This window comes from Pelodiscus sinensis, chromosome 4 (assembly GCF_049634645.1).
Source record: "Pelodiscus sinensis isolate JC-2024 chromosome 4, ASM4963464v1, whole genome shotgun sequence".
Lineage (NCBI taxonomy): Eukaryota > Metazoa > Chordata > Testudines > Trionychidae > Pelodiscus > Pelodiscus sinensis.
The window spans coordinates 102,952,666-102,978,710 of record NC_134714.1 but is presented as its reverse complement, the minus strand read 5'-3'; the positions used below and the strand labels follow the sequence as shown (position 1 = coordinate 102,978,710).

The following is a 26,045-nucleotide window of genomic DNA, read 5'->3' as shown; positions in this document are numbered from 1 at the left end:
AACCTAAATGATTTTTTTAATAGTTCTTTTGCATGATATATATATATAAAAGCTTTACTACTTCTGTAAAAGTTAGTTGGGTTAAATTAATTTTTACATAAAAATCAATGTATTCATATTTTAGGAGGAATCGGGTACAACAGATGATGGTAATCGAGACAGGTTTATAGGCCCTCTACCAAGAGAAGGCTCTGTTGGTGGTTCCAATGATTATGTCTGTCAAAACTACTCATACTCTTCTATCCTGAGTAAATCAGAGACAGGTATGGTGTTCTATCCCACTTTATTTTAATCTATTTAATAAAGGCATCACTAAGCTTTAATTATTTTAAAATAATACTAAAACTCTTTGTTAGCAGGGATATTTATTTTGAAGAGTAAAGAGCCTTTTATTTTAAACCCAGTAAAATGTCTCTTTACTGTTGTTTTGATAGTTCTTACCAGAGCTGTCTTTGGGAAAGGGACAAAAGCATCCCCTTCTTGGTCAATAATGAGATTTTCTCACACAGTGCAATGTTCCTTCAAAAGCAGGGGCTTTTGGTGGGTGGCTGGGAAGGGATTGCTTGGTGCCAGTGTGCTTTTAAAGTTGTAATCCATATCTGCTATTGAATGACTGTCTGTTTCCAATATTTCATCTTTCTTAAACCTCAATGTATAATTTGATTTCCATAGTATTGCTTGTAGGATTACAGTTCATCTGTTCCCTCTTTTTCATGCATTTGTGTGTTCAGCTATTAAAGTAAATCTTCCTGTAACTGAATGGTAACCATATGTCCTTGACTTGTAACTTCACTGAGATCAGTAATATGTTAAGGTTGCAATAAATAGACATTTTTCCTTAGCAGTAGTCCGAAGTTAGGACTGCTCTTGACCTCAGGTGTTCTGTACTGCAGCACTGATAGGTTGAATATATTTGTTATGGCAGTTGTGCTGGTCCAGGCTTTTTTATGTGGGGATCAAGAAAATATGCTAACTGATGTCAAATGTTTATCATCTCATAGACTTTAAGGTCAGAAGGGACCATTATGATCATCTAGTCTGACCCCCTGCACAGTGCAGGCCACAGAATCTCACCCACCCCTCCCAGAATAATCCTCTCACTTATATCTCAGATATTGAAGCCTTCAAATACTTTGAAGACCCCAAGATGCAGAGAATCCTCTAGCTGTGATCTGTACCCCATGCTACAGAGGAAAATGAAAAACCTCCAGGACCTCTGCCAATCTACCCTGGAGGAAAATAGCTTCCTGACCCCAAATATGGCGATCAGCTAAACCCTAAGCATGTGGGCAAGACTCATCAGCCAGACACCCAGAAAGTTCTCTATAGTAACTCCTATCATCCCTCCATTGACCTATTCCCACTGATAATTGAATGGTCAATTAGTTACCAAGATCATGTTATCTCATCAGACCATCCCCTTCATAAAGCCATCTAGTTTAATCTTGAAGCCAGATAGATCTTTTGCCCCCACTATTTCCCTTGGAAGGCTGTTCCAGAACCTCACTCCTCTAATGGTTAGAAACCTTCGTCTAATCTCAAGTCTAAACTTCCTACTAGCCAGCGTATATCCATTTGTTCTTGTGTCCACATTGGTATTAAGTTTAAATAATTCCTCTCCCTCCCTGGTATTTATCCCTCTAATATATTTAAAAAGTGCAATCATGTCCCCTCTCAGCCTTCTTTTAGTTAAGGTAAACAAGCCAAGCTCCTTGAGTCTCCTTTCATAAGACAGGTTTTCCATTCCTCGGATCATCCTAGTGGCCCTTCTTTGTACCTGTTCCAGTTTGAATTCATCCTTCTTAAACATAGGAGACCAGAACTGCACACAGTATTCCAATGCCTTGTATAATGGCACTAACACCTCCTTATCCCTACTGGAAATACCTCGCCTAATACATCCCAAGACCGTATTAGCCTTTTTCACGGCCATGTCACAATGGCGGCTCATAGTCATTTTATAATCAACCAGGACTCTGAGGTCCTTCTCCTCCGTTACTTCCAACAGATGTGTCCCCAGCTTATAACTAAAATTCTTGTTATTAATCCATAACCTTACACTTCTCACTATTAAATTTCATCCTATTGCTATCACTCCAATTTACAAGATCGTCCATATCTTCCTGTGTGATATCCCGATCCTTTTCTGAATTGGCAATACCTCCCAACTTTGTGTCATCCGCAAATTTTATTAGGACACTTCCACTTTTGGTGCCAAGATCAGCAATAAAAAGATTAAATAAAATTGGCCCCAAAACTGATCCCTGAGGAACTCCGCTAGTAACCTTCCTCCAACCCGACAGTTCACCTTTCAATATGACCCGCTGTAGTCTCCCCTTTAGCCAGTTGCTTATCCACCTCTCAGCTTTCATATTAATCCCTATCTTTTCCAATTTAACCAATAATTCTCCATGTGATACTGTATCAAATGCCTTACTAAAGTCGAGGTAGATTAGATCCACTGCATTTCCTGTATCTAAAAAATCGGTTACTTTCTCAAAAAAGGAGATCAGGTTGGTTTGGCACGATCTACCTTTTGTAAAACCATGTTGTAATTTGTCCCAATTGCCATTAGCCTCAATGTCTCCAACTACTTTCTCCTTCAAAATTTTTTCCAGGATTTTACATACTACAGATGTCAAACTAACAGGCCTATAGTTACCTGGGTCGCTTTTTTTCCCTTTCTTAAAAATAGGAACTATATTAGCAATTCTCCAGTCAAATGGTACAACCCCTGAATTTAGAGATTTATTAAAAAATTTTGCTAATGGACTTGCAAGTTCATGTGCCAGTTCCTTCAGTATTCTTGGATGAAGATTATCTGGGCCCCCTGATTTACTCCCATTAAGCTGTTCAAGTTTGGCTTTTACCTCGGATATGGTAATATCTACCTCCATATCTTTAGTCCCATTTGTTAAGTTACCATTATCCCTAAGCTCTTCATTAGCCTCATTAAAGACTGAAGCAAAGTATTTGTTCAGATATTGGGCTATTCCTAGATTATCCTTAACTTCCACTCCATCCTTAATAATTAGCGGTCCTACTTCTTTTTTGTTTGTTTTTTTTCCTGTTTATATGGCTATAAAACCTTTTACTATTGGTTTTAATTCCCTTTGCAAGGTCCAACTCTACCTGACTTTTAGCCTTTCTCACTTTGTCCCTACATGCTCTAACCTCAATAAGGTAGCTTTCTTTACTGATTCCTCCCATTTTCCACTCCTTATATGCTTTCTGCTTTTTCTTAATCACCTCTCTGAGATGCTTGCTCATCCAACTTGGTCTAACACACCTGCCTATAAATTTTTTCCCTTTTCTAGGGATACAGGCTTCTGACAGCTTCTGCAACTTTAACTTAAAATAATTCCAGGCCTCCTCCACTTTAAAATCCATAATTTCTTTAGTCCAATCAACTTCCCTAACTAATTTCCTTAATTTACTAAAGTTAGCCCTTTTGAAATCAAAAACCCTAGTCTCAGATTTATTTTTGTTTATCCTTCCATTTAATTTGAACTGAATTAGCTCATGATCACTCGAGCCAAGGTTGTCCCCTACAACCATTTCATCTTTGAGGTCCTCGCTACTCACCAAAACCAAATCTAAAATCTAAAACCCCCTTGTTGGTTCAGCAACTACTTGATGAAGGAATTCATCAACTAAATACACATATGGTAGATCATCTGAAGTAAGGACAAATTAAATATGTATATATCCCAATTCTGAACTTTTTTCACAAAAAAACCCTATTAATTGCAAAGGGTAGTTCTTTTATATGAAAAGAAACAGAAAGCTATAGAATACATAATTAAATGCCATAAAAACAAATGTCCAAATTCATCTGTGTCCCTGTGTGCCGCAATATATAAGATTTTTTTTTTTTTATTTTACTTTATCCCATATATGGTGCATGGTTTGAAGAAAACTGGCCTGAGTGTCATTTCATAGAGTTCATAATTTAAGCACATAATTCACTCCTCCTTTGAAACTAATAAAACTTGTTATTGAGCTTAGTAGTAGTTTGTAGCTGTTCTTTATGTCTGAGGGAATGCTTACTACTGTTATAATCTGAAAGAGAAGGTTACTCATGTTGGTAGCAACTGACATTCTTCGAGATGAGTGTCCCCATGGGTGCTCCACATGAGGTTGGTGCGCCGCTACCGAGCCTGAGATTGGAGGTTTCAGAGCAGTGTCCCTGGGGCTGCGCATGCGCGCACCTGCAGAAGCACAATCTTAGGTTGCAGGCATTGCGCATGTGCAAGTCGTCCCCCCTTTCCCCCAGTTCCTTCTCAGAGCCCCCCTCCCCTCCCATCCCTCCAGGGACTCTGGCTACAGATGGACTCAGCAGTGCTCCCTAGCTTTTGTGTCTACATGATTATCTCTGTTTAAAACCAAGTTTTTCTCTCCCAGTTGATTGATATTATAGTTAGTTTAAAAAAACCCCAAACCCTAGATTACTGTAAGTTTTTCTCCCAGTTAACCCCTTCTTGCAGTTACCGACTGGTTTCAGAGTCATGCCTGGCTTACCAGGGTTTAAACGCCGCACCTCATGTAAAGAGCCTATTCCTATATTAAATGGCCATTCACAATGTGTCCACTGCCTCAGAGAGCAGCATATCTCATAGTGGCAAAGCCGGCACTGGATCCCACAGCTGCTTCTCATCCCAGTACTACCTTCCCTCGGTCCCTTGTTTTGGAGACTCTACTAGCAAGAATAGAGAAGGAACGGAGGGAGCTGTGTTGCATGTGTGTCTAATGGACACCAATGGCATGAGGAGATGCCAGGGTGCATGTGGGGTGGGGCACTGCTAGAAAAATCTGAGGTCGCTGACATGAGGATGAACCAGCACTCATAGTGGAGCACCCATGGGGTGGGGGGAAACGGGACACATCTCAAAGAACCACCATTATGCTGAAGCTGAGCAACTCTCTTATGCTGGTGGCTAAGCACACAGAACCATTGTTCCGAACTCCCCTACTACTTACCAGAACCATCTGTCTCCATGACGACAGACATCTGGTACAGGATGGGGTGCCCACCTATGACCTCAGACGTGCCAGGGCCTGTGGTCCAGCAGCAACAAGAACTTACAAATAAATGTCCTGGAACTCTGTGCAGTCAAGAATGCATGTGTCAAATTTCTCCTTTCATCACCAACAGTCACGCCAGACTATACATAGACAATGTTGCAGCAATGTTTTATATGAATCATCAAGGCAGAGCCCAATCTCGAGCACTTTGCACAGAGGCCATAGCACTTTGGAACTGGTGCCTGAAATATAACATAAATAGTACCTCAATGCACCTTCCAGGCACCCTGAACACAATGGCAGATGCACTTAGCAAAGTCCTCCTGACTGAACACGAATGACAAATGAATTTGCACCTATTGGCGAACATCTTCTGATGGGGTCATCCCACCATAGATCCGTTTGCCCCGCGATCCAACCTTAAATGTCCCCTGTTCTGTTCCAAGGTGGGCATCGGCAAGGGTTCAGTGGGAGATACATTTGGTGGTGAGGAAGGTATGCGTTTCCTCCTATACCCCTGTTGAACAGAGCAGGATTAATAAAAGCAATTATCTATCCCTAATCAACTCTGTCTTGAAGCAAATCCACAGCCCTCTTGGGCCCTGGCCCTGTGACTTGATACCATTGAACCAAATCTCCACTTGCTATGCTTGGGTGGTTCTCTGAGCTAGAAATGACTTGGTCATGAAACGTACAAATGGTCCTTCTACACAGTATGGAAATTATTGCAAGGCCCATTTGTTTAAAGATGCAGTAGGGTGCAGAACACCTGTAAGACTTATCTTCAAAAAAGGAAAACATTCTTGACATAGTATGTATGCCACTGGGTAGCTCCTTCAACATCCTCCTTACCTACCATCCTTGACTACCTTTTGCATCTTTAAACAAATGGGCCTTGCAATAAGTTCCATTAAAGTTAATCTTGCTGCTATTACTACCTTCCACTCTGAGACAAATCATCCATATTTGCACATCCACTCACCAAGAGGTTTATAAAGGGTCTTCAGGCACTTCATCCAGACATCAATTCACCAACGCAACCATGGGGCCGTCCTTTAGTATTGAATGCTCTGACTCGGCCGCCTTTCAAACCAGTGGCCACCACCTCATTATTACATTTATCCATGAAAACTATTTTCCTTTAGCCATTACTGTGGCGAGATGGGCAGGAGAGATTGCAGCCCTAATGGCCCCCCCCCACTTTTTTCAAGACAAGGTCACTTTACGTATCCATCCCAAATTCCTCCCCAAGGTACACTCATCCTTCCACCTCAATCGGACAATACAACTTCTCGCCTTCTTCCCCAAACCACATGCTAATGAAAATGCACACCCTTCACCTGCGCAGGGTGCTGACTTTTTACCTTCAATGAACTAAATCTTTTTGAGCATCTCCAAGACTGTGTCGATAGCAAACCACAATAAGGGCCGGGATGTCTCATCACAGACACTTTCCCACTGGATCTCTGATCGTATCAAGCTTTGTTACGCAGTGTCAGATGTGCCACCTCCAGATATCATACGGGCATGCTGACCAGAGCCATGGCTACCTCAATAGCATTCCTCCACAAAGTACCCATAAGAGACATTTGCACAGCTGCTACATGGTCCTCTGACCACACATTTGCAAAGCACTGCACGTTTGCACAGGGACCTCTCTCCAACCTAAAACTAGCGAAGCCAGTTCTTTCCACTGTTTTTCTGACAGATCCAAAATTCCTACCACTCTAAACAAATAGCTTCGTAGTCACCTCATGTGGAGCATCCATGGGGACGTCTCTCAAAGAAGAGGAGGTTACTCACCTCAATGGTAACTGATATTCTTCAAAATGAGTGTCCCAATGGGTGCTCCACAACCCTCCCTTTGGGTGTGTAGCCCCTTAATTCGAACTAGTAGGAGGCTAGCCCTCCCCAGGTTTCCCTGGTGGCCACTCTGGCCAACACCAGGGAAACTCTACTGCCCCCCTCCTGGCCCTGGACCCCTTAAAGGAGCACAGGCTGGCTACGGTGCCCGTGCCAGGTGCAAGCCTGCCAGCACCCAGCCAGCAGACCCTGCACCTGGCACGGCTCGAGCCACCCACCCGATGCCCCCCAGCCCTCCCCCTCTTCCCGGGACCAGGCTGGAGGCACCCGGGAGCTTGCCCGGGACCGCAAGAGGCGGGCACCCGCCTGGGCTAGTGCGGACATCGTGGACCACGTCCACGAGCTCCGCACTAGGCACAGGAAAGTGGCCGGCTAGGGCAGGAGAGCTGCCAGCCTGGCCATCCAGGAGCAGGTGTGCATGAAAATCAAGGTGATCCACTGAGACCCCCGACCCTGAGCCCTGAGCTTACAATGGCCGTCCTGGGTCAGACCAAAGGTCCATCTAGCCCAGTAGCCTGTCTGCCGACAGTGGCCAACCCTAGGGAACCCTGGAGGGGATGGACCGAAGACAGTGACCAAGCCATTTGTCTCGTGCTATCCCTCTCCAGCCTTCCACAAACCTTGGGCAGGGACACCACTCCTACCTCCTGGCTAATACCACTCCATGGACCCAACCTCCATGACTTGCTCTCACTTCCCTTTAAACTCTGTTCTAGTTGTAGCCTTCACAGCCTCCTGCAGCAAGGAGTTCCACAGGTTGACTCTTTGCTTTGTGAAGAACAACTTTCTGTTACTAGTTTGAAGCCTGCTACCCATTCCTTTCCTTTGGTGTCCTCTAGTCCTTCTTTATGGGAACTAATGAAGAACTTTTCTGTATGCACCGTCTCCACCCAACTCCTGCTTTTAGAGACCTCTATCCTGTCCCCCTTCCTTCTCCTCTTTCCTAAGCTGAGAAGTCCCAGTCTCTTTAGCCTCTCTTCATATGGGACCTGTTCCCAACCCCTGATCATTTTAGTTGCCCTCCCCTCTCCCAGCCTCTCTCTTCCCCTCTCCCACCTCCTTTTCCCAGTCTCCCCCAGTTTTGTTCAATAAAGACAGATTCCATTTTTGAACACAATTGTCCTTTATTTTGTACATCAAGAAGAGGGGCTAGGGAAGGGTAAGTGGAAGGAGGTGAGGGAAGAATGAGGTACGCGCCCCCGATGGGGAGGACTGGGCTGGCTCTGCTGGCTTCTGGGGGTGGAAGCTCTCCTGCAGCCCCCCAATTGCCTTCTCTCCCCAGATGGCAGCCTGCGGCAAGTGCAGCCGGTCTGATGGCCAAGTGTTGTGATGTGCTCAGTGTAGGTACTCTGGGCAATCCAAGCCAGGACTGCTTTGCAAGCGGGGAACCCTGAGAACTGTCTCTCCGGGGTGGGGGTCGGGACACTTTAAGCACAGCCCTCGGCTAGCCTGAGACAGCATCTCCATGCTCTAAGTCCTCCTCTGATGCCCTGCCGGCACTGCTTCCAGCCATCCTTAAGCCTGGTTCAGGGTCCACTTAATGTCCACTTAATTAGCAAAACGCTAATTCGAACTAGTTTTTAGTTCTAGATGCGTTAGTTCGAATTAGCTTAGTTAGTTCGAATTAGCGCTGTAGTGTGAAATACCCTAAGTGTGTGCATGCGTAGCCGCAGGGATGCTGCTCTAATATCTCCAATCTAAGGCTTGGTCATGGCGCACCAACCTAATGTGGAGCACCAATGGGGACACTCATCTCGAAGAACATCAGTTACCATTAAAGTGAGTAACCTTCTCTTTCAGATGATGTCTGAGGGAATGATTGATTACTGTTAAATGACTGTTAAATTTGCTATTTTGCTTTTAATCACACCAAATTGTAGATCTCCCCTCCTATCCCCCTCGTCTCAAGTGTAAATTATTCTTGTTACAAATTTTTCGAACTGTAGGTTATAGTAGTATCTAGTAAAACTTGAACATTTACTTTAACATTTTACAATGTCATTGGTACAAGGAAATTTTGGGAAATTGAATGCAAAAATGTTTTTACTATACATCTTCAGTGCTGTCCCAGACTTCATAATAATTAGCACAAGAATTCTTGCCTAGGGATGTTAAAATGTGTGAAATTAATGAACTGTATACCTGGTGAAATTTTCAGCAGTTACACGGGCAGCAGCTGGTTCTTGCATGCCACCCTGCTCTTAGGGAGCCGATTCTTGCCATGTAGTACTGCCTCTTGATATAGAGGCAGCAACATGGGGTGACTGGTGGCTCTCCGGGAGCTACACCGTGTAGCTGTTTCAGTAACTGATAAGTATGACCTTTAAATCACTACACTCTTGGATCTCTACCCTTGCCATGTCTTCACTTTTTTATAGTGAAATGTGTATTGTTTTAATGAGTACTTGTATTTGAGGTAATATTGGTTCTGTAATCATTCTTTCTTGTCAGTTGCATATTAGCTTTCTTTTGGTAGGTGTGGATACTGTTTTGTGTTTCCAACTCAAACTCTTATTTGTATGTTTTTTTAGGTTATGTGGGGTTAGTAAATCAAGCAATGACTTGCTATTTGAACAGCTTATTGCAAACACTTTTCATGACTCCTGAATTTAGAAATGCATTATACAAGTAAGTATTTTTTTCATAGAAACAAGATTGTGTCTTAATGTTGACCTATTTAGAAAACTAATGTAATAGTCTTTTATTTTGCCACAGATATGCTGCCATGGCATATATATTTCTTTCATGTTAGCTCTCCTACTTTGAAATGAAAATGTCTAAACTGAGGTCACAGTTTCGGGTGATGGGGTGCATTTATTTCCAAGATGGGTAAACATAAGGAGCACGGCTTGTGAGAAGAACAAAGAATGATCTTGTCTCAAGAACACATTTATTTTCTTTATCTTTTCCTCTTTATATTCTAGATCAGACTTAGTTATCTGGCTACTTAGAAGTTTTAGTCACTAGCCGAACCTACAGCTGTTCTCTGATCACACTTGTTGCAACTTCCCCATGCTCTTAAAGCTAACAACAAATTTACAATAACCTTACTTATAAATAAAAGCTCTGTCTCTTAAGTAGTGACTTTTGTGCCTGGGAGTAAGCTTTCTTGGCAACTGGCCCATAACTGTGGAATGTGGGTCAAGAAGAAATCTGTGTCCGAGAACTTCTACATTGTTAGGTTAAAAAAAAAGTCATCTTTCTTCCAATAACTTGAGCAAAATCACATGCTTAAGAACAAATACCTCAGGCTATTCCAGGAAGCCCTAAAATCACTTCGAAATTCTGAGCAAGTTAGAGCAACACAAGAATCTGTCACTTAAATTAATTTGTAAACCTGTTAGAGAAAAGTAGTAGGTGTTGTCTAAATGTCTTGTACACCTACATCCAAATCAATGTGCCTAAGTCTAATGTCTAGTTTTTCCCCATAGGATAGATGGGTCCTAAGCATAAATGATAGTTGTCATTCATATGATCTTTGCAAAATGGGTTTGTCAAGTGCTTGCTCAGGTCCATTCAACATAGGGGTTGTGTGTGCTTGCCACATGCACTGGTGCTGGAAAATTTTTCCTCAGCAGTACCTGTAGGTGACTGGGCTCAGCGTCCCCTGGAGTGGCGCACACATGCTGTGCTATATAGGATGCTCCTAGAGCCCCTCCTTCCTCTGTTCCTTTTTGCCACTAGTGACGGTGCTTGGAACACACTGCTCCAGCCTTAGCTGTAGTGTTAGTCATTCCCTCTATTCAATTGTAAGTAGTTTCCCATTTGGGAGAGAGTAATTATCAGTTAGTCAAAAATGTAAGATTTGCAGCTCTTTCCACCCCACGATAATAAAAAAGAGGAGCATTTCACTAGAGGTGCTGCTTATGGAGTTTTCCTTAGTTCCGCAAGAGCCTCACTCAGTTTTGATGCCGAGCCCTGGGCATACTTGAAGACACAACCTAGGAAGCCTAAGAAGGCTGCCAAGGACAGCTCTCCCATGTCTTGAAAGGAGAAGGCCAAGAAGGGGGACCATCCCACAGAGTGCTCCAAGGACAGGATTTCAGTACAGTCTGACCAGCCCAGCCTAGCCCAATCTCTGCTGCCTGCTGATGATGTGCAGACCCCATCCATGCTGTAGGCCTTCCAAGTGACGCAGGATGTACTTAACATGCTGGTACTGTCATTGGTAGGGCCAGCCAGGCCCAGGGGGAAACTGCCCTTTACAATTTGGTTGCCGCCTGATGCTGTCACTCATCGGTATGCCCCTTGTCCCATCATATCGATGCGGAACTTGCCACAGTGACATGCTTAGTTTCCAGCACTCCTTAAGTTCGTGTGCAGGCCTTCAAGACACTCACTCAATGGCTACAGTGGCACGGTTGTGAGACTGGCTCCTCATACGGCTCTCGCTTCACTATGCCCTACTCGCCTTCTCCACAGCACCGCTCCCCCCGCTGCTGCTACTCACCAGCACCAAGTAGCTCTGGTCCTTGTACCTGCTTGTATGGGTTCAGATCCACAGACCCACATCTCTGCACCAGAGATCTCCTTCTTGATGCAATCCCTCAAAGGATTGTAGGAGCCCGCATACCACATGCTCCAGCCCCTTACTCAGTCATTGAGATCATCGTCAGCACCATGATTTCAGCACTGAAGAGACTATATTACATGCTCCATGTCACGGGGCCTCCACTAGTGTCCACTCAGCAGGTGCCATCTCAGCCTCAGCGTCCCTAGTGCAACCCTTGGCACCATGCCCAGAACTGTACAACCTGGTACCACAGGTGGCCTTCCCAATGCACCCCTTGGCCTCAGCCACAGTGGCAATACCCTTAGATGGGGCTTTCCTTGGCACCCTCCATAAGCTGGGTCCAGGCACCGGAGGCAAGTGGGCATCTCACCCCGCAGTTGGAAGAAGGGGTAAGGGGACCATCTGCTGTCCTTGGAAGAGGACTTGGGGGGAGGGGGAGCAAGCTTCATCTTCCTCCTCACATGTGGCCATTGTAGCCCCACCTCCTATGGTTGCTCCTGATGATACAAAAACCCACGAGGACTTCCTCAAGAGCATAGCAACAAACTTCCTTCTCCAAGCAGAGGAAGTCCAGGAGGTCTCTGACTCCCTCATTGAGTTCCTGGGAGAGGAGGCACCTGCATGAAGGGGGGCCAAGATTGCCAAGGTGCTCTGGCAAACCCTCTTTGAGAGAGGAGATATAGATAAGGGGAAGAACCTTGTACCTGCCAAGGGCCATGACTACTTATATACCCACCTGCCACGCTGCTCCTTGTGGGTCACTGATTCTACCCCCAGGGAGTTGGAAGGTCAAATCACCCCCACACCAAAGAATAAGGATTTCAGAAGTCTTGACTTGTTTGAAGAAAAATATATTTTTCTTCCAGTTTTCAACTCTGTGGCAAACCATTCGGCCCTGTTCACCTGATAGGACCTCAGCTTGTGGCAGTCCAGGCCAAGTTTGAGGCTTTACTCTCTGAAGCATCCGAGAAGGACTTTAAAGTGCTGTTGGACAGGGGCACTGTCATAGTGAATGTGGCTCTGTAGGCTGTATCAAACACAACAGACTTGGCAGCACTGTCCATGCTTCTAAAATCTCCATGAGGAGCGCTGTTTGAGTACTTCTGTTGTGTCACTGGAGGCCCAGAATTCTATCCAGGGCCTCTCTTTAGATTGCATGGCTGTTTCTGAAACACAGATACCAATTTGCATAGGCTCAAGTACTCCTGCATTATCCTAAAAACTTTTTGGGGCTCTACATGCCATGACCGGAGTGGAAAAAGTTTGAGCCCCAGCCCGCTCAACCCAAGATGTAACACACCCAACAGGACCTGCTGCAGGGGCACTCAAAGCTTTTCTGCAAAAGGCAGGGTCGTCAACCACAGTCAAATTCTCATTCCTCTTCAAGCCAGCTGAAGCCCTCTGGCAAGTATGCCTTTTGAGGGTGCGCCCAAGGGCGACCCTAGCAGACTTTTCGGATCCTCCCCATCTCTTTGCTTCCCATCTCCACCCCTTTTTCCCAGCCTGAGATTGTCAGACCATTGTGTCTTTTCCCTGGTGCAGGATGGCTATACACTCCAGCTGATCTCTTACCCCCTTTCCACCCTACTTCCCCATCCCTCTTCAAGGATCCTTCTCACAAGTAACTTCTTGTGGAGTTGCTCCATCTGGGAGCAGTGGAGGAGGTGCCTGCCTGGTTCCACAAACAGGGTTTTTACTTTTGATAATTTTTTAAATCCCCAAAGCCAGATGGAGGTAAGATGCAACCACTATCCATTTGCAGTGCTCTCCTTTGGCTTAGCCATAGCACCCAGAGTATTCACAAAGTGCATGTCGGTGGTAGCAACTTACTTGGATCCTTAGATAACTCAGGTATTTCCCTGCCAGAATGTCAAGGGCTGTTCACAACCAAAGGTCCACCAAGACATTGCTCTTCTCCTCCCCACGTGTCATAGTCATCAGTGGAAAGTCATTAGTGCCACACAAAGAATCGTGTTCATTGGGGTGGTACATGACTCTACTGTAGTCAAAATGTCCCTCCCTTGAGACATGTTTAAGGCACTGCGTGACTAAGTTTGGCAGCTGTCCCTTGCCCCTTTGACAGTCATGAGAGCCTGTGCGTCCTCAGCGGCATGGGGGCATGCATTCACTGTAGTGCCTTTGGTAGGGCCAAGGTGTGTCCATTTCAGCTTTGGCTGGCATCAGTGTACTGCCCAGCATGGCACTCCCTTGACCGGGTAGTTGTGGTGCCACTGCACAGCCTCCTCTCTCTATCATGGTGGATGGAACCACACAATCTCCTCACTGGTGTCTCATTTAGCAGGCCCAGCACTCGGTGTAATTGGTTTCTGATGCCTCAGACCAGGGGTGGGGAACTTGTCACATCACTCCAAACTTAAGATCAGTGGTCCCGGAACAAGAAAACCCTCCACATGTACGTCAGAGCACAGGGTGGTCAGATGTGTGTTTTCCTCACTTGTGTGGCACCAGTGGTCTGTAGTCTCATAGACAATACAACATCCATGTTTACATCAAAAGGCAGGGAGTAGTCTGCTTGATATTGTTCTGGGAGGAAGCAATCCAACTGTATGACTTGTCCTCCATATCTCACTGGAGGCACGCCACCTTGCCAGAGCATGCAACATAGTTGCAGATCATCTGAGCAGAGAATCATCTCATCACGAGTGGTCTTTCCATCCAGCCGTAAACCTCATGCTCTTGAGACTGGAGCTATCCCCAAATGAATCTGTTTGCAACACAGCTAATCATACCAGCATGGCTGTGCCAGCACTAATTTGGCACCCTCATGAGCTTCCTGCCGCAGGCTCCTTGCCTGTTGCAGTGTAGCTGGACCTTTTGTCCCAGGAGCAAGTTGTCATCTTCACCTGGACTTTCGGCCATTCACCTCATGACGCGTCTGCTCCATGGTTGAGCCAGTGGAAGTGCAGCCTGTCCTTGAAAGCAGAAACCCTTCAACCAGATTGACCTACATGGCGAAGTGGAAGCAGTTCTCAGCCTGAGTGTCCCAGTAAGGGATTATAGCTACAGTTGATCCTCAACTATCTCTTACACTTGAAACATGAGCTTCTCATGCTCGCCTTGGTCAAAGTTCATTTGGCTACAATTTCTGCCTTCTATGTGCCGAAACAACGGCACTCAGTTTTTCTCGCACCATTTCATGCCTTCTTTCTGCTGTGCTTGGAAAGGTTATTTCTGTAGGCCCCAGCTCCTCCTTTTCAATGGGATCTAACCTGGTTCTTGCAAGGCTCACTGTTCCCCTGTTTGAGCTGCTGGCTTCCTTCCCCCTTTCACTGATGTCACTTAAGGTGGTTCCTTTGAGTGGATGTTCCATTCAGGTGTCGGTGCATCCTCATGCCAGCAATCGAGGATTTTTAGCCTACCAGTGCCTTCCCGTGTTGTGCATGTCACCATCTTGTGCTGTTTTTTTCTGTTAGTTGCATGATGCGTGGGTCCCCTCTGTTCCTTTTCTGCTGTCCTTGGCAGAAGACAGAGTTTCAGAGCAGTGCTTTTCTGACTGAAAAAAGAGGAAAAAATTAGTGAGTAGTTTGTCAGCCCTAGCTTTTCTTAAAAAAAAAAAAAAAAAAAAACCACACAAACAAACCACACTCTGTGTGTTTTCTTGTTTTCTCCAAGCTTTGTGCACCCCAGTTCTCTTTACCATACTGGGTTCCCCTGGCATTAAAAAAATGACTCATGCAGAGCCCCTCTACCTGTTTCAAACAGGCATGCCTCCTGCATAAAAGGCCTGGGCGAGGGCCATGTGGCGCAGAATGCCAACATTGCCAGAGTATGAGCACCAGGGTGAGAAAAGACCAGGAAATGAGGCTCAAGAACTTGCTGTGGGAGAAATCCCTTCAGCTGCAAGAGTCAGAGACAGCAGTGCCTTTAGACTCTGCAGAAAAGAGCCAATTCTCCTCCTCCATGGGATTCCCATAGGCCCCGGGCTTCTCCAGCATGGACCTTGCCATGCTGTTGACATAGTCTGCCACGTGTTCACCAGTGCAATCCATCTCCGGCACAGAGGAAAGAGGAAAACTAGCTCCACATCATTGTCTGACACTGGCTCTCACCTGGCATCGACTAAAGTGGATATGCTGCTGCCACCTGCACTAATGGACACTGCAGCACCGGCAGAGTCTTCTGCTTCCCACCACATACCAGCACCAAAGGGCTCAAAGCCTACAACCCAGAAGATAGACGCAGTGCTGAACACTACAGCCACCAGCCCCATCACCACTGGTGCCAGTAAATGTTTCACTCCCTCCCCACAATTAAGGAGACTAGCCCACACCGTCGTTCTTCTGAGAACATCTTTTCTTCGAGTGGTGTCCCCATGGGTGTTCCACTGTAGGTGTCTGGCTCGTCCTGGTGCCGCAGACCAGAGACTTTGAATAGCTGTATTCAGCTGGACTGTGCATGCACATTCAGCATCTCACTGTTTGCGCCTTTTGCTCATCTGGCTCCCGCCAGTTCCCGTCAACCGTCCTCGATTGCAGACGGAGCTCCTCTCTTCTCTTTGTCTAGTCAGTTTTTCCTGTGACTAATTATATGCTCCAAATAGTTACTGTTTTTAGAGTTTTGTCTAGTTTTAAAAAAAAAGACTTTTTGATTGTTCTGCAGCTTTTTGCCACCTAAGAAGGAAAAAAAAGAAACAAAACAACAAAAGAGACGATACTTAGCTCTAAGCTGTGAGGGAGTATTGCAGGCAGGCTTCACAATGCCTGGTTCACCAGGTTTTAAAAAATGCTCTCTTTGCCATGAGGCTGCGCTAGCCTCTGACGGCCATGCGGCCTGTATTCATTGTTTGGGTGAGACACGTGTGCCACAAGTGCACCCGCTGTTCTAAATTAACTACCAGGGGACAGAGATGCGCCTCAAGTTGATTCTGTTTGATAAAGTGCTTCAACCCACGGACCTCACCCCAATGTTGAGGTCAGACTTGGGCAGAGAAGTGCAGAGCTTCTTCTCCGAGGGTGGCCACTGTGAAAAAGATAAGGGTGTCTCGCACTCGCGCCCTACCCGCCAACCCGACCAGCAGAATCAGCAGAGGGGATAAACTTGGCACGTCCGGCATGGTCCCTGTGACCTCTAAAGCATTTGTGAACACGAAACCTAAAAAAGTGATAACCCTGCCACTGACCATCATGCACCACCGGCACCGAGATCAGCAGTGGCATCGGAGACTCAGGCTAGCAGGCCTTCCGAGTTGTTCTCAGTACCAATGATGCCGCTACCATTGGCGGCGCTGGGTTGCTCAGTGCCAGTGTTGGCACCGCAGGCATCAGCACCACCGGCACCGCAGACATTGGCACCGGACGATGTTGACACAGCAGCGCAGCAAATAACTGCACGGAGTGGCACAGCATCAACACAAAGGAAAGCCACTGATAAGACATGCAATCGTCAAAGCCTTATTTCTCCTTCTCTGACCTCTTCTCCAGAACCGTTTCCCTCGCTGCTGACACATCATTCTCCCACACACAGTAAATATCGATGCTGGCTCAGCAACATTCCTTACTCCCCTCAATGGAGTCCTCTATCTCTGTATTGAGAACCGCTGCGAGACCATGGGAGACACTATTACAGATATCGTTCCATTTCTCCATCACCTTCCTCAAGGTGTGCTTCCCATACTTTCCTCGTTCACCTGTGCGATCTTCTCATTCAGTATATTACAGGTGGCACGGCAGCATCATATCCTCTAGATCAGGCATGTCCAAAGTCCGGCCCGCGGGCTAATTGCGGCCCGTGTTCCGATTTAATATGGCCCCCGCTTCCTCCCCCTCTCCTGGCTCCCCGGCGCTCTTTTGAACTGGAGCGCCCAGCGCGCCGCTTCCGGCCGCGCCGCCGCCGCCCTTGGCCTCCGCGGTCCTAGAGCCTGCCCTGTGGGGCACGTCCGCAGCCCCGCTCCCTCGCTCGGCTGCGGGTTCGCCCTGCGCCCGGGCCGCCGTGAGGCCGGCGTGCCCTGCGCTCTCCGCCCGCCTCCGACCCCGCGGGCCCTCCGCCTTGGGGCTGAGAGTGCGGGGACGGCCCTCACGCATGTTCACTTCTTCAAATCTGGCTCTTTGAAAAAAGTTTGGACACCCCTGATCTAGATGGTCATCACAGAGTCGGTTTGATCATTATTATGAGCGTTATCATAGGCCATGTTGTTCTTCTTGCCACTATTACCAATCCCATTCATATAGGCGGATTCCATGCTTTTGTCACTCTCCTATCTACCAAAGTGCTTCGGTCAAATCACAGCAAGAATACCAGGCAACTCTACCTCCACAAAGCCCTACTACCTAGGCCCAACATTGAGCTGGAGGATGGTCACTTGTCCAAGGTGGAGGATCAGCAACCAGATGCACCACCAATGGACCAGTCCTCATCCTCCCTGATGAAGCTGTTTTTCTGGTGGATATGTCTCTGCCAGATGACCTGAAACAATTTCAGGAGCTCTTTAAGTGAGTTGTGGAAAGTCAATATCACCTGTTGAAGAACCTGCACCCTTAACAATGATCAAAAATCGCTCTTCACATTGATGGAGCCAGCGCTTGCTTGCTTTTTTTTTTTTTAAAAGGTGCCGGTACTCCAGGGGAAAAGTTGTTGAGCTCTGACTGGAGGTGCTGGTACTGCGTACCAGGCAGTACCGTCACAAAAAAGCACTGGATGGAGCAATCATGGAGGCCACGGATCCCGACCTCTGTGGTGCCAATTAGTAAGTGGGCTGATGATAAATATTTTGTGCCCTCCAAAGGCCTCAAACTTTTATTTGCATTGCAGACACTTCATGATATTCCCTTATTTCGATGACTGTCTCATAAAAGGTCGATCATAGGAAGAGACATTCCATATAGTCACCAATTCCCTTTGCCTTATCAACAAGCAGAAGTCCACAGTGGAGCTGACGCAGACCATACATTTCATAGGGGCGCAACTTGATTTTATCACGGCATGGGAATACTTACCTGTTGAACAAATCCAGGCAATACAAGATCTAATTACCATTCTGAGGCATGCCCCTACTGTGTCGGTGCTCACTTATCTACAATTGATGGGGCACATGGCTGCCACCATGTTCGTGGTTGAGCACGCAAGACTACATTTTCGCTGCCTTCAGCATTGGCATATCCCAACAAAACACAGCATTCACAAGACTGTAGCTCCTCCGACCTGTGTTCGGAGATCCCTACTGTGGTGGACCAGACCAAACAATCGCATGGCGGGTGTCCCTTTCCACTGACTTCAACCATTGAATCAGTTGACTACAGATGCCTCCCTCACCAGCTGGGGCACCCATATGAATGGCATGACAGTTCAGGGCAAGTGGTCAACAACAGAATCGGCTTGTCACATAAATCTTCTCGAGCTCAGCACAGTCTTCCATGCATGCAGACACTTCCGTATCCACATAACTGGGACAACCATCAGAATATTGATAGACAGCATCGCAGTGATGTATTACATGAATCAACAGGGAGCACGCTCCCAGTCGCTCTGTGCAGAAGCAGTCCTATTATGTAACTGATGTATTCAAAATGACATCACCTTAATAGCATCTTACTTATCAGGCACCAAAAATCCTGTTGCAGACTTGCTGAGCAGACATTTTCCTCACGAGTGGGAGATTCGCACAGACATACTTCAGTGCATCTTCTGCTTCTGGGGATCTCCGCAAATAGACCTATTTGCCACCTACGACAACTCAAAATGTCACCACTATTGTTCCAGGGCAGGCATTGGGAAGGGATTGCTGGGGGACTCATTCCCGATCAGCTGGAAGACACCCTACTCTCTACGCCTTTCCCCCGACTGCTCATATGCAGAGTTCTAGAGAAAATGAACACAGATTCAGGACGAGTAATTCTCATAACTCTGGCATGGGCGAGACAACCGTGGTACCCATTCCTGCGCCGAATGTCCTTACAACCATCTTATTGTCTTCTCTCCTCTGCGCCCCACCCCCACCCCCACCAGACCTGCTCTTTCAGAACCGCAGCTCTCTTTCATCTGAGACCAGAGACCCTACATTTAACAGCATGGCTCCTAGCTGGTTCAAAGCATCTGAAGATCTCTGTTCAGAGCAACTAAAAGTGGTCTTAGTGCATAGTAGAAGGGAGTTTACCCAAATGACTTACCTAGCTAAGTGGAGGAGATTTGTGGTCTGGTGCACCTATAACCAGATTGACCCATATGCCTCACTCCTACACCAGATCCTCAATTACATCTTTCAGCTGGAACAAATGGGCCTTTCTGTTTCTTCTTTGAAAGTGCATTTAGCAGCAGTCAGTGCTTTCCATCATTCTGTAGAGGGGGTGTTGGTGTTTGCTCACCCAATCACTAAAAGATTTATAAAAGGATTGATATTTGTCAATCCCCCAAGTAGACTGCCACCACCCTCTTGGAACTTGGACTTCGTGTTGGATACCCTAATGTATTCCCCCTTCGAGCCATTGGCCACGATATCTCTCCACATGTTCACTGTGAAATTGGTTTTTCTATTGGTGATTACATCTGCACACACAGTTAGTGAGCTGTCAGCTCTGATGGAAACACCACCATTTATGTTGTTCACCAACTATTTGGTGATATTATGGGCCCATTCTGCCTTTATTCCCAAAGTTTGTTCCAAGTTCCATATCAACGAACCAATTGTACTTCCCTTGTTCTGCCTGAAACCTCATGCCTCTTCACGAGAAGCTTTCCTCCATACACTTAACGTATGTTGAGCAATTATCTTTTACATTGACAGAAACAGACCACTTAATAGTATCAATGACAGACCGATCCAAAGGCAAAACCTTATCAGCTCAACGAGACTCATAGTAACATGCATCACTACTTGCTATTCCATTTGTAACAAATTTCTTCAACCCCAACCAAAAGCCCACTTTACGAAAGCAACGGCTACATCAATGGCCTTCATATGAGGGGTCCCGTTGCATGATATCTGTCGAGCTGCTACATGGTCATGTAATGCTATATTGTACAACACTTGGCCTCTAATTCCATTTTGGCTTCCGCAGTACTGTTACTGATAAACCTTGACTCGGGATCGCATTCTGAGTACTGCCATGTAGTCCCCTACAGTGGAGCACCCATGGGGACACCACTAAAAGAAGAAGTAGCTCCTCACCTTGGTACAGTAATGATGGTTCTTCGAGATGTGTGTTCCTGTGGGTGCTCCACCTCCCGCCTCCTCCCCATTCCAGAGCCTTGGTTCTGTCTTTCTCGTCGCAGGTAACCAAGCGGTGAGAGGAACTGGCGGGAGCCGGACCGCACGCGGTGAGCAAAGGATGTGAATAGCGTGAGATGTTGAATGCTCATGTGCAGTCTTGCTGACAGCTATTGAAAGTCCAACACCTACAGTGGCGCACCCATGGGGACACTCATCTCGAAGAACCATCATTACTGTGCCAAGGTGAGTAACTTCTTCTTTTTCACTCATGTTATCTTCTCCAGGCATAGGACTTAACACTGGCCATGGGAGCAGATTCTCCTCCCAACACTCATCACCAACCTGTTCAGTAGCATCTTGGTGCTCAACTAGGCACCAGCCATCACCTCATCCTCCATAGAACCCCTGGTTTAGCCAACTGTGGCCTTAGCCACTGCAGCAATAACCCTAATGGCCTCCCTGGGGACTGTGGAACCAGTACTGTACTCACTCCTCCCACTGGCACCAATCATGAGGGGAGTCAGCAGCGACCCCAGCGCACACAACAATGCAGTCTTCTCCTACTACCACATAATCATCACTGGCCCACCCTCCATGGTCACCTTTGGTGACTACCCAAGTAGATCCCACGGACGAGGAGGATGACTTACTCCAATTGGATTGATAGCCACTCTCCAGTACCACAGTCTTTGTCTCCAAATGAAGCTGTTTTCCCGTCTTCCTCTCTCCCTGCAGATGACCTGAAACATTCAAAAGGGTAGCACAATCCCAAGATATCGTGCTGCAGGAAGTACAAGAGAAACAGCATAAATTGCTTAAAATTTTACAGCCCACCACCTCTTCCAAAATAACCCTGCCAGTTGACAAAGCCCTTATGGAGCCAGCTGAAACCATATGGCAGACACCAGCCTCTACCTTCTCCCTACCACTCACTAACCACAGGGTGAATAGAAAATATTTTGTCCCGGCTAAGGAGATGGATTTTCTTTTCTCCTACCTGCAGTTGAATTCATTGGTGGTCAATTCTTTCCACCACTATTCCAGACAACCACAATTCAAATGTGTGCCCCAAGACAAAGAGCATAAGCAACTGGACTTTTTTGGGAGGAAAGTATACTCCTCCACCCCTCTGCAATTTCACATTTCAAATTATACTGCCCTTTTTGCTAATTACAGTCATGCAAACTATACCAGGCTGCAGGAGCTCTTAAATCTTTTTCCTGAACTAAAGAGACTGCAACTCCAGTCGTTACAAAGGAGGGTCAATCAATTGCCTGAATGGCTTTACAGGTGTCAATGGATGTAGCAGACACGGTAGCCAGAGTGATAGCAATGGCAGTCATTTTGCTTCACACTTCTCATGGCTACAATCATCCGGAATCCCATGCGAGTTGTAAACAAAGGTAGAGGACCTTCCTTTTGACAAGAATCAGCTCTTGCTGCAAAAACGGATGAGGTCCTTCGCTCAGTGAAGGACTCTTGCACCACCCTCTGGACATTAGGCATGTACACATTGCCTAACAAGAGAAGAAGGTACACTCCTTATCAGAGATCTCAAGATGGCTCCTACCAGAGGCACCCACAGAAGCCATTCAACCAGAAGTCCAGACAATGACTTAATAGGAGAAGGGCTCAGCACCAGTGTTCCTACAAAGCTGCAGGGTAGCACAGCTTCACTGGAGATTAATCAGCCCCGCTCAGTCAGTCAACTCTGTGCGTGGAGCTCTGAGCCTCTGACTATGCAGGGCTGATCAGTCACCTGTGAAGCTGTGCTACTATGCAGCTTAGAGGGAACACTGCTCAACTGCCCTTCAACCGGTGGTAGCAAAACCGGAGTCTGAAGGTGTAATCGAGGGTCTAAGAGATGCAAACTTTGTACATAGTCCACCGCCACCTGAGGCCCTTTTTACCATCAGTGGGCCTTAATTACTATAGACCAGTAGGTCCTTGAGACATCAAAATGGGCTATAAAATCCTCTTCACTTCTGTGTCCCCTCCCCAACCCCTCTCTACAAGCAGACATACAAAAACTACTCAGCTTGGGGGCCATAGAGCAGGTTCTCCTGAATCCTACAGGAGAGGGTTTTATTCAAACTGTTTCCTTATTTCCAAGAAGACGGGAGGCTGGAGATCATTTTAGATCTCAGGAAACTCAACCAGTATCGTTCATAACTATAAATTCAGGATGGTGACTTTAGGAACCATCATACCTGCATTGGACGAGGGGGAGGTTCTCAGCTGTTAACCTTCGCCATGCATACTTCCATGTAACCTTTCACCCTTCCCACAGGAGGCTTCTCAGGTCTACGGTAAACAGCAACCACCATCAGTATCAAGTCCTTCCCTTTGGACTGTCCACAACACCACGTGTATTTTCCAAGATTCAGGCAGTGGAGATTGCGTTCCTCAGAAGGCAGGGTGTGATCATATTCCTCTAATATGTATCATTTGTAATTGCGGTGGCAACCCGGGCCTCTCTTTCTCTGTATCAGTTTCAAGCTATATGCTCTTATCATAGACACTGTACTTCATCCTCCCTTTACAACTGTTCACACATGCCTTCAAATTTTAGGCCATATGGTGTCTTACCACTTTCATGGTGCAACTTGCCAGACTCCACATGTGCTGTCTGCAGGCATGGTTGGCATCATTCTGCATCCACAACTAACACCGCTTTGCCAAATGAGTCACACTTCTGGCGCTAGTGCTGTCTTCATTGCGATGGTGGACCTGTCCATACAACCTCCTCACCAGAGTGCCCTTTCACTGTAATAGATACGGAGGCATCACTCGTAGGATGCAGTGCCCACTGCAGGCATCAGATGGTCCATGGCAGAATGAGGTTACATATCAATAAACTGGAGCTTAGGGCAGTTTACAGTGCCTGCCTGCATTTTCTTTCGCTCATCTGAGGCCAGACCATATGTGTCCTCACAGACAACATACCACGTGCATTCTGCATTGACCATCGGGGGGGGGGGGGGGGGTGCCTGATCACACTCTCTAAGTGCTGAAGTGATCTGGTGTTGGAACTGGTGCATGAAAAACATCATGCTGGCGGTAATGTACATACCAGGCCAGAAGAACACCATGGCAGATCATCTGAGCAGGCATTTTTCTGAGCATAACAAGTGGGAGCTTATTCTGATAATGGGGATTCCTGGTGATAGACTTTTTTGCGATACCAACCAAGTGCACATGCCACCACTTCTGTCCCAGAGCTCGTCAGGCCAAGCATTCTGCAGGAGAGGCCGTTACAGTACCAAGGATGGCTCCTCTCCTGTATGCATTCCCACCAATTCCCCTGGTCTCTCAAGGCTTATCCATAAGATACATGCGGATTGCACAAGGGTCATTCTGATCACTGTTTATTAGCCAAGACAGCCATGGTTTCAATACCTACATCACCTCTCAAATACCAACCCCATTCCCCTCCCCATAATCCCCCCCCCCCCCACGCACACACCTACCTGCTGACCCAACACCATGCGTGACCCCTTGAGCACTCAAGTTCACCACCTGGCTTTTCCGTGGTTCCAGAATGAAGAACTTACCTGTTCTCAGAGTAAAGCAGGTCCTCCTCAGCAGCCACCATTTCACAACAAGGTATACCTACCAAAATAAATGGGGACAGTTTCAGGAATGGTGCAGTCAATGTCATCTTTAACCCAATATCACCCCGATACTTACTGTACTAGAATACTTCAGGGACCTTGGTGAAAGGGCCTCTTCAGCACCATGAGTCCATCTGTCAGCCATCACCGTTTTCCATGAACTGGTGAATGTTGTCTCTCTTTGCCAGGCCCGCCAGGAATTGCTTGGTAGTTATGTAAAACATGTCTGTGCATACATCCACCTGTACCATCTTGTATTGGGCACACTAACGAGGCCTCCTTTCAAACCACTGGCAAACACATCATTACAACACTTGGCCATGAATGTCTTTTCTGGTTGTGATCGCATCTGCCAGGTGGGTAGGAGAGATCAAAGCCCTTTTGGCGGACCCACCCTATACTATCTTCTCCAAAGCCAAATCATGCTCAGGCCCCACCCAAAATTCTTGGCAAAAGTTATCTCTGCATTCCACATTGATGAACCCATTTATTAACCATCTACTGCCCTAAACCACACAATTCCTCCAGAGAGGCAATATTACATACCTTGGATGCAAGACGGGCAGTGGTGTTCTACATAGACTGGACTAAACAATCGAGGAGGTCAAATAGACTATTTATTTCCATTTTCGGTCCCTACAAAGGAACAGTTGTCTTTGCACAACATATTCAAAGTGGAAATTGAACTGTATAAATACGTTATAGAGTTCGAAAGAAGTGTCCACCTCAGATGGTCACAGCGCATTCCACGTGACTAATGGCTGCACTGTTTGCCTTTCTGCATAATGTGCCCCTGACTGACATTTGCAGAACAGCCACATGGTCCTTGCATCACACCTTTGCCCAACATGATGCACTTCAGCAAGGACTGATACCAACCATCTCTATGAGCAATGCCATTCTTGCCTCCTCTCATATATGACTCCAACGCCCACTTCCTCAGGTGGCAGCTACTGCTCTTTAGTCACCTGAGTGGAGCACCCACAAGGATACTACTTGAAGGAGAAGAGGAAGTTACTCACCTTGTGCAGTAATGATGGTTCTTCAAGATGTGTATCCCTGTGGGTGCTCCATTACCCTCCCTTCTTCCGTGTTACTGTAGAGTCCATTAGAGGATTTCTTGTAGAAAAGAAACGGAGCGGACCTGTGCTGTGCATGCAGCTAATGGAAGAAAACAGCATGAGATGACAACTGTACGCGCACAATGCAGGAAGGCAGTGGTAGGCTAAAAATCTCCGATAGTTGGCGCAAGGACACACCATACCTGAGTGGAACACCCACAAGGGGAGATATCTTGAAGAACCATCATTACTGCACAAGGTGAGTAACTTCCTCTTTTTCTCACTGCCATGGTCAGCCAGAAGACTCTCCAAACTCCATGTGCTAAAATTGGAGTCACTTTATGCCATCTTCAAGGATAAAGGTGCAACTTTGGCTGTACCCATCTGCTCTCCTGAAGGTGGTCTCGGCATTTCATAGGGGCCAGGACATCTTCCTTCCAGTCTTCTACCCAAAGCCTCATACAACTAATGAGGAAAGAAGTCTTCAAGCTCTAGATTTCAGGATGGCCCTCCAGATGAAACATGACAGAACAAAGCCCTTCCATGAGTTTCCACATAGCTGCTTGTGGCCTACGAGGATAGGATGAAAGGCCACCTGATATCCTAGAGAATATCCACATGGATCACCACCTGCATACGCATGTGATATGAATTAGCAGGTATTCCAGCCCGACACATGGTCAGATCTCATTCAACCAGAGCCCAGGCCTCATCTGCTGCCTTTATAGCAAATGTCCCCTATCCAGGTAATCTGTCATGCTGAAACATGGTCCTTAGTGCACACCATTGCAGCTCAGTATGCAATT

At 46.6% G+C, this 26,045-nt stretch overlaps 1 protein-coding gene across 5 annotated transcripts in view; it reads left to right on the top strand.

The window, feature by feature from the left end:
- USP47 (ubiquitin specific peptidase 47) overlaps nt 1–26,045 on the top strand; it is a 172,948-nt gene that overhangs the window by 38,207 nt on the left and 108,696 nt on the right. For 3 of the 5 annotated variants that reach the window (XM_075927892.1, XM_075927891.1, XM_075927890.1), the window contains 2 exons: nt 125–263; nt 9,420–9,516. In XM_075927892.1, coding sequence (XP_075784007.1) covers nt 125–263; nt 9,420–9,516 — 236 coding nt within the window. Of the gene's footprint in view, nt 1–124; nt 264–9,419; nt 9,517–20,637; nt 20,808–26,045 lie in introns of those variants that run through there. The other 2 variants (XM_075927894.1, XM_075927893.1) reach the window with 2 other exon arrangements.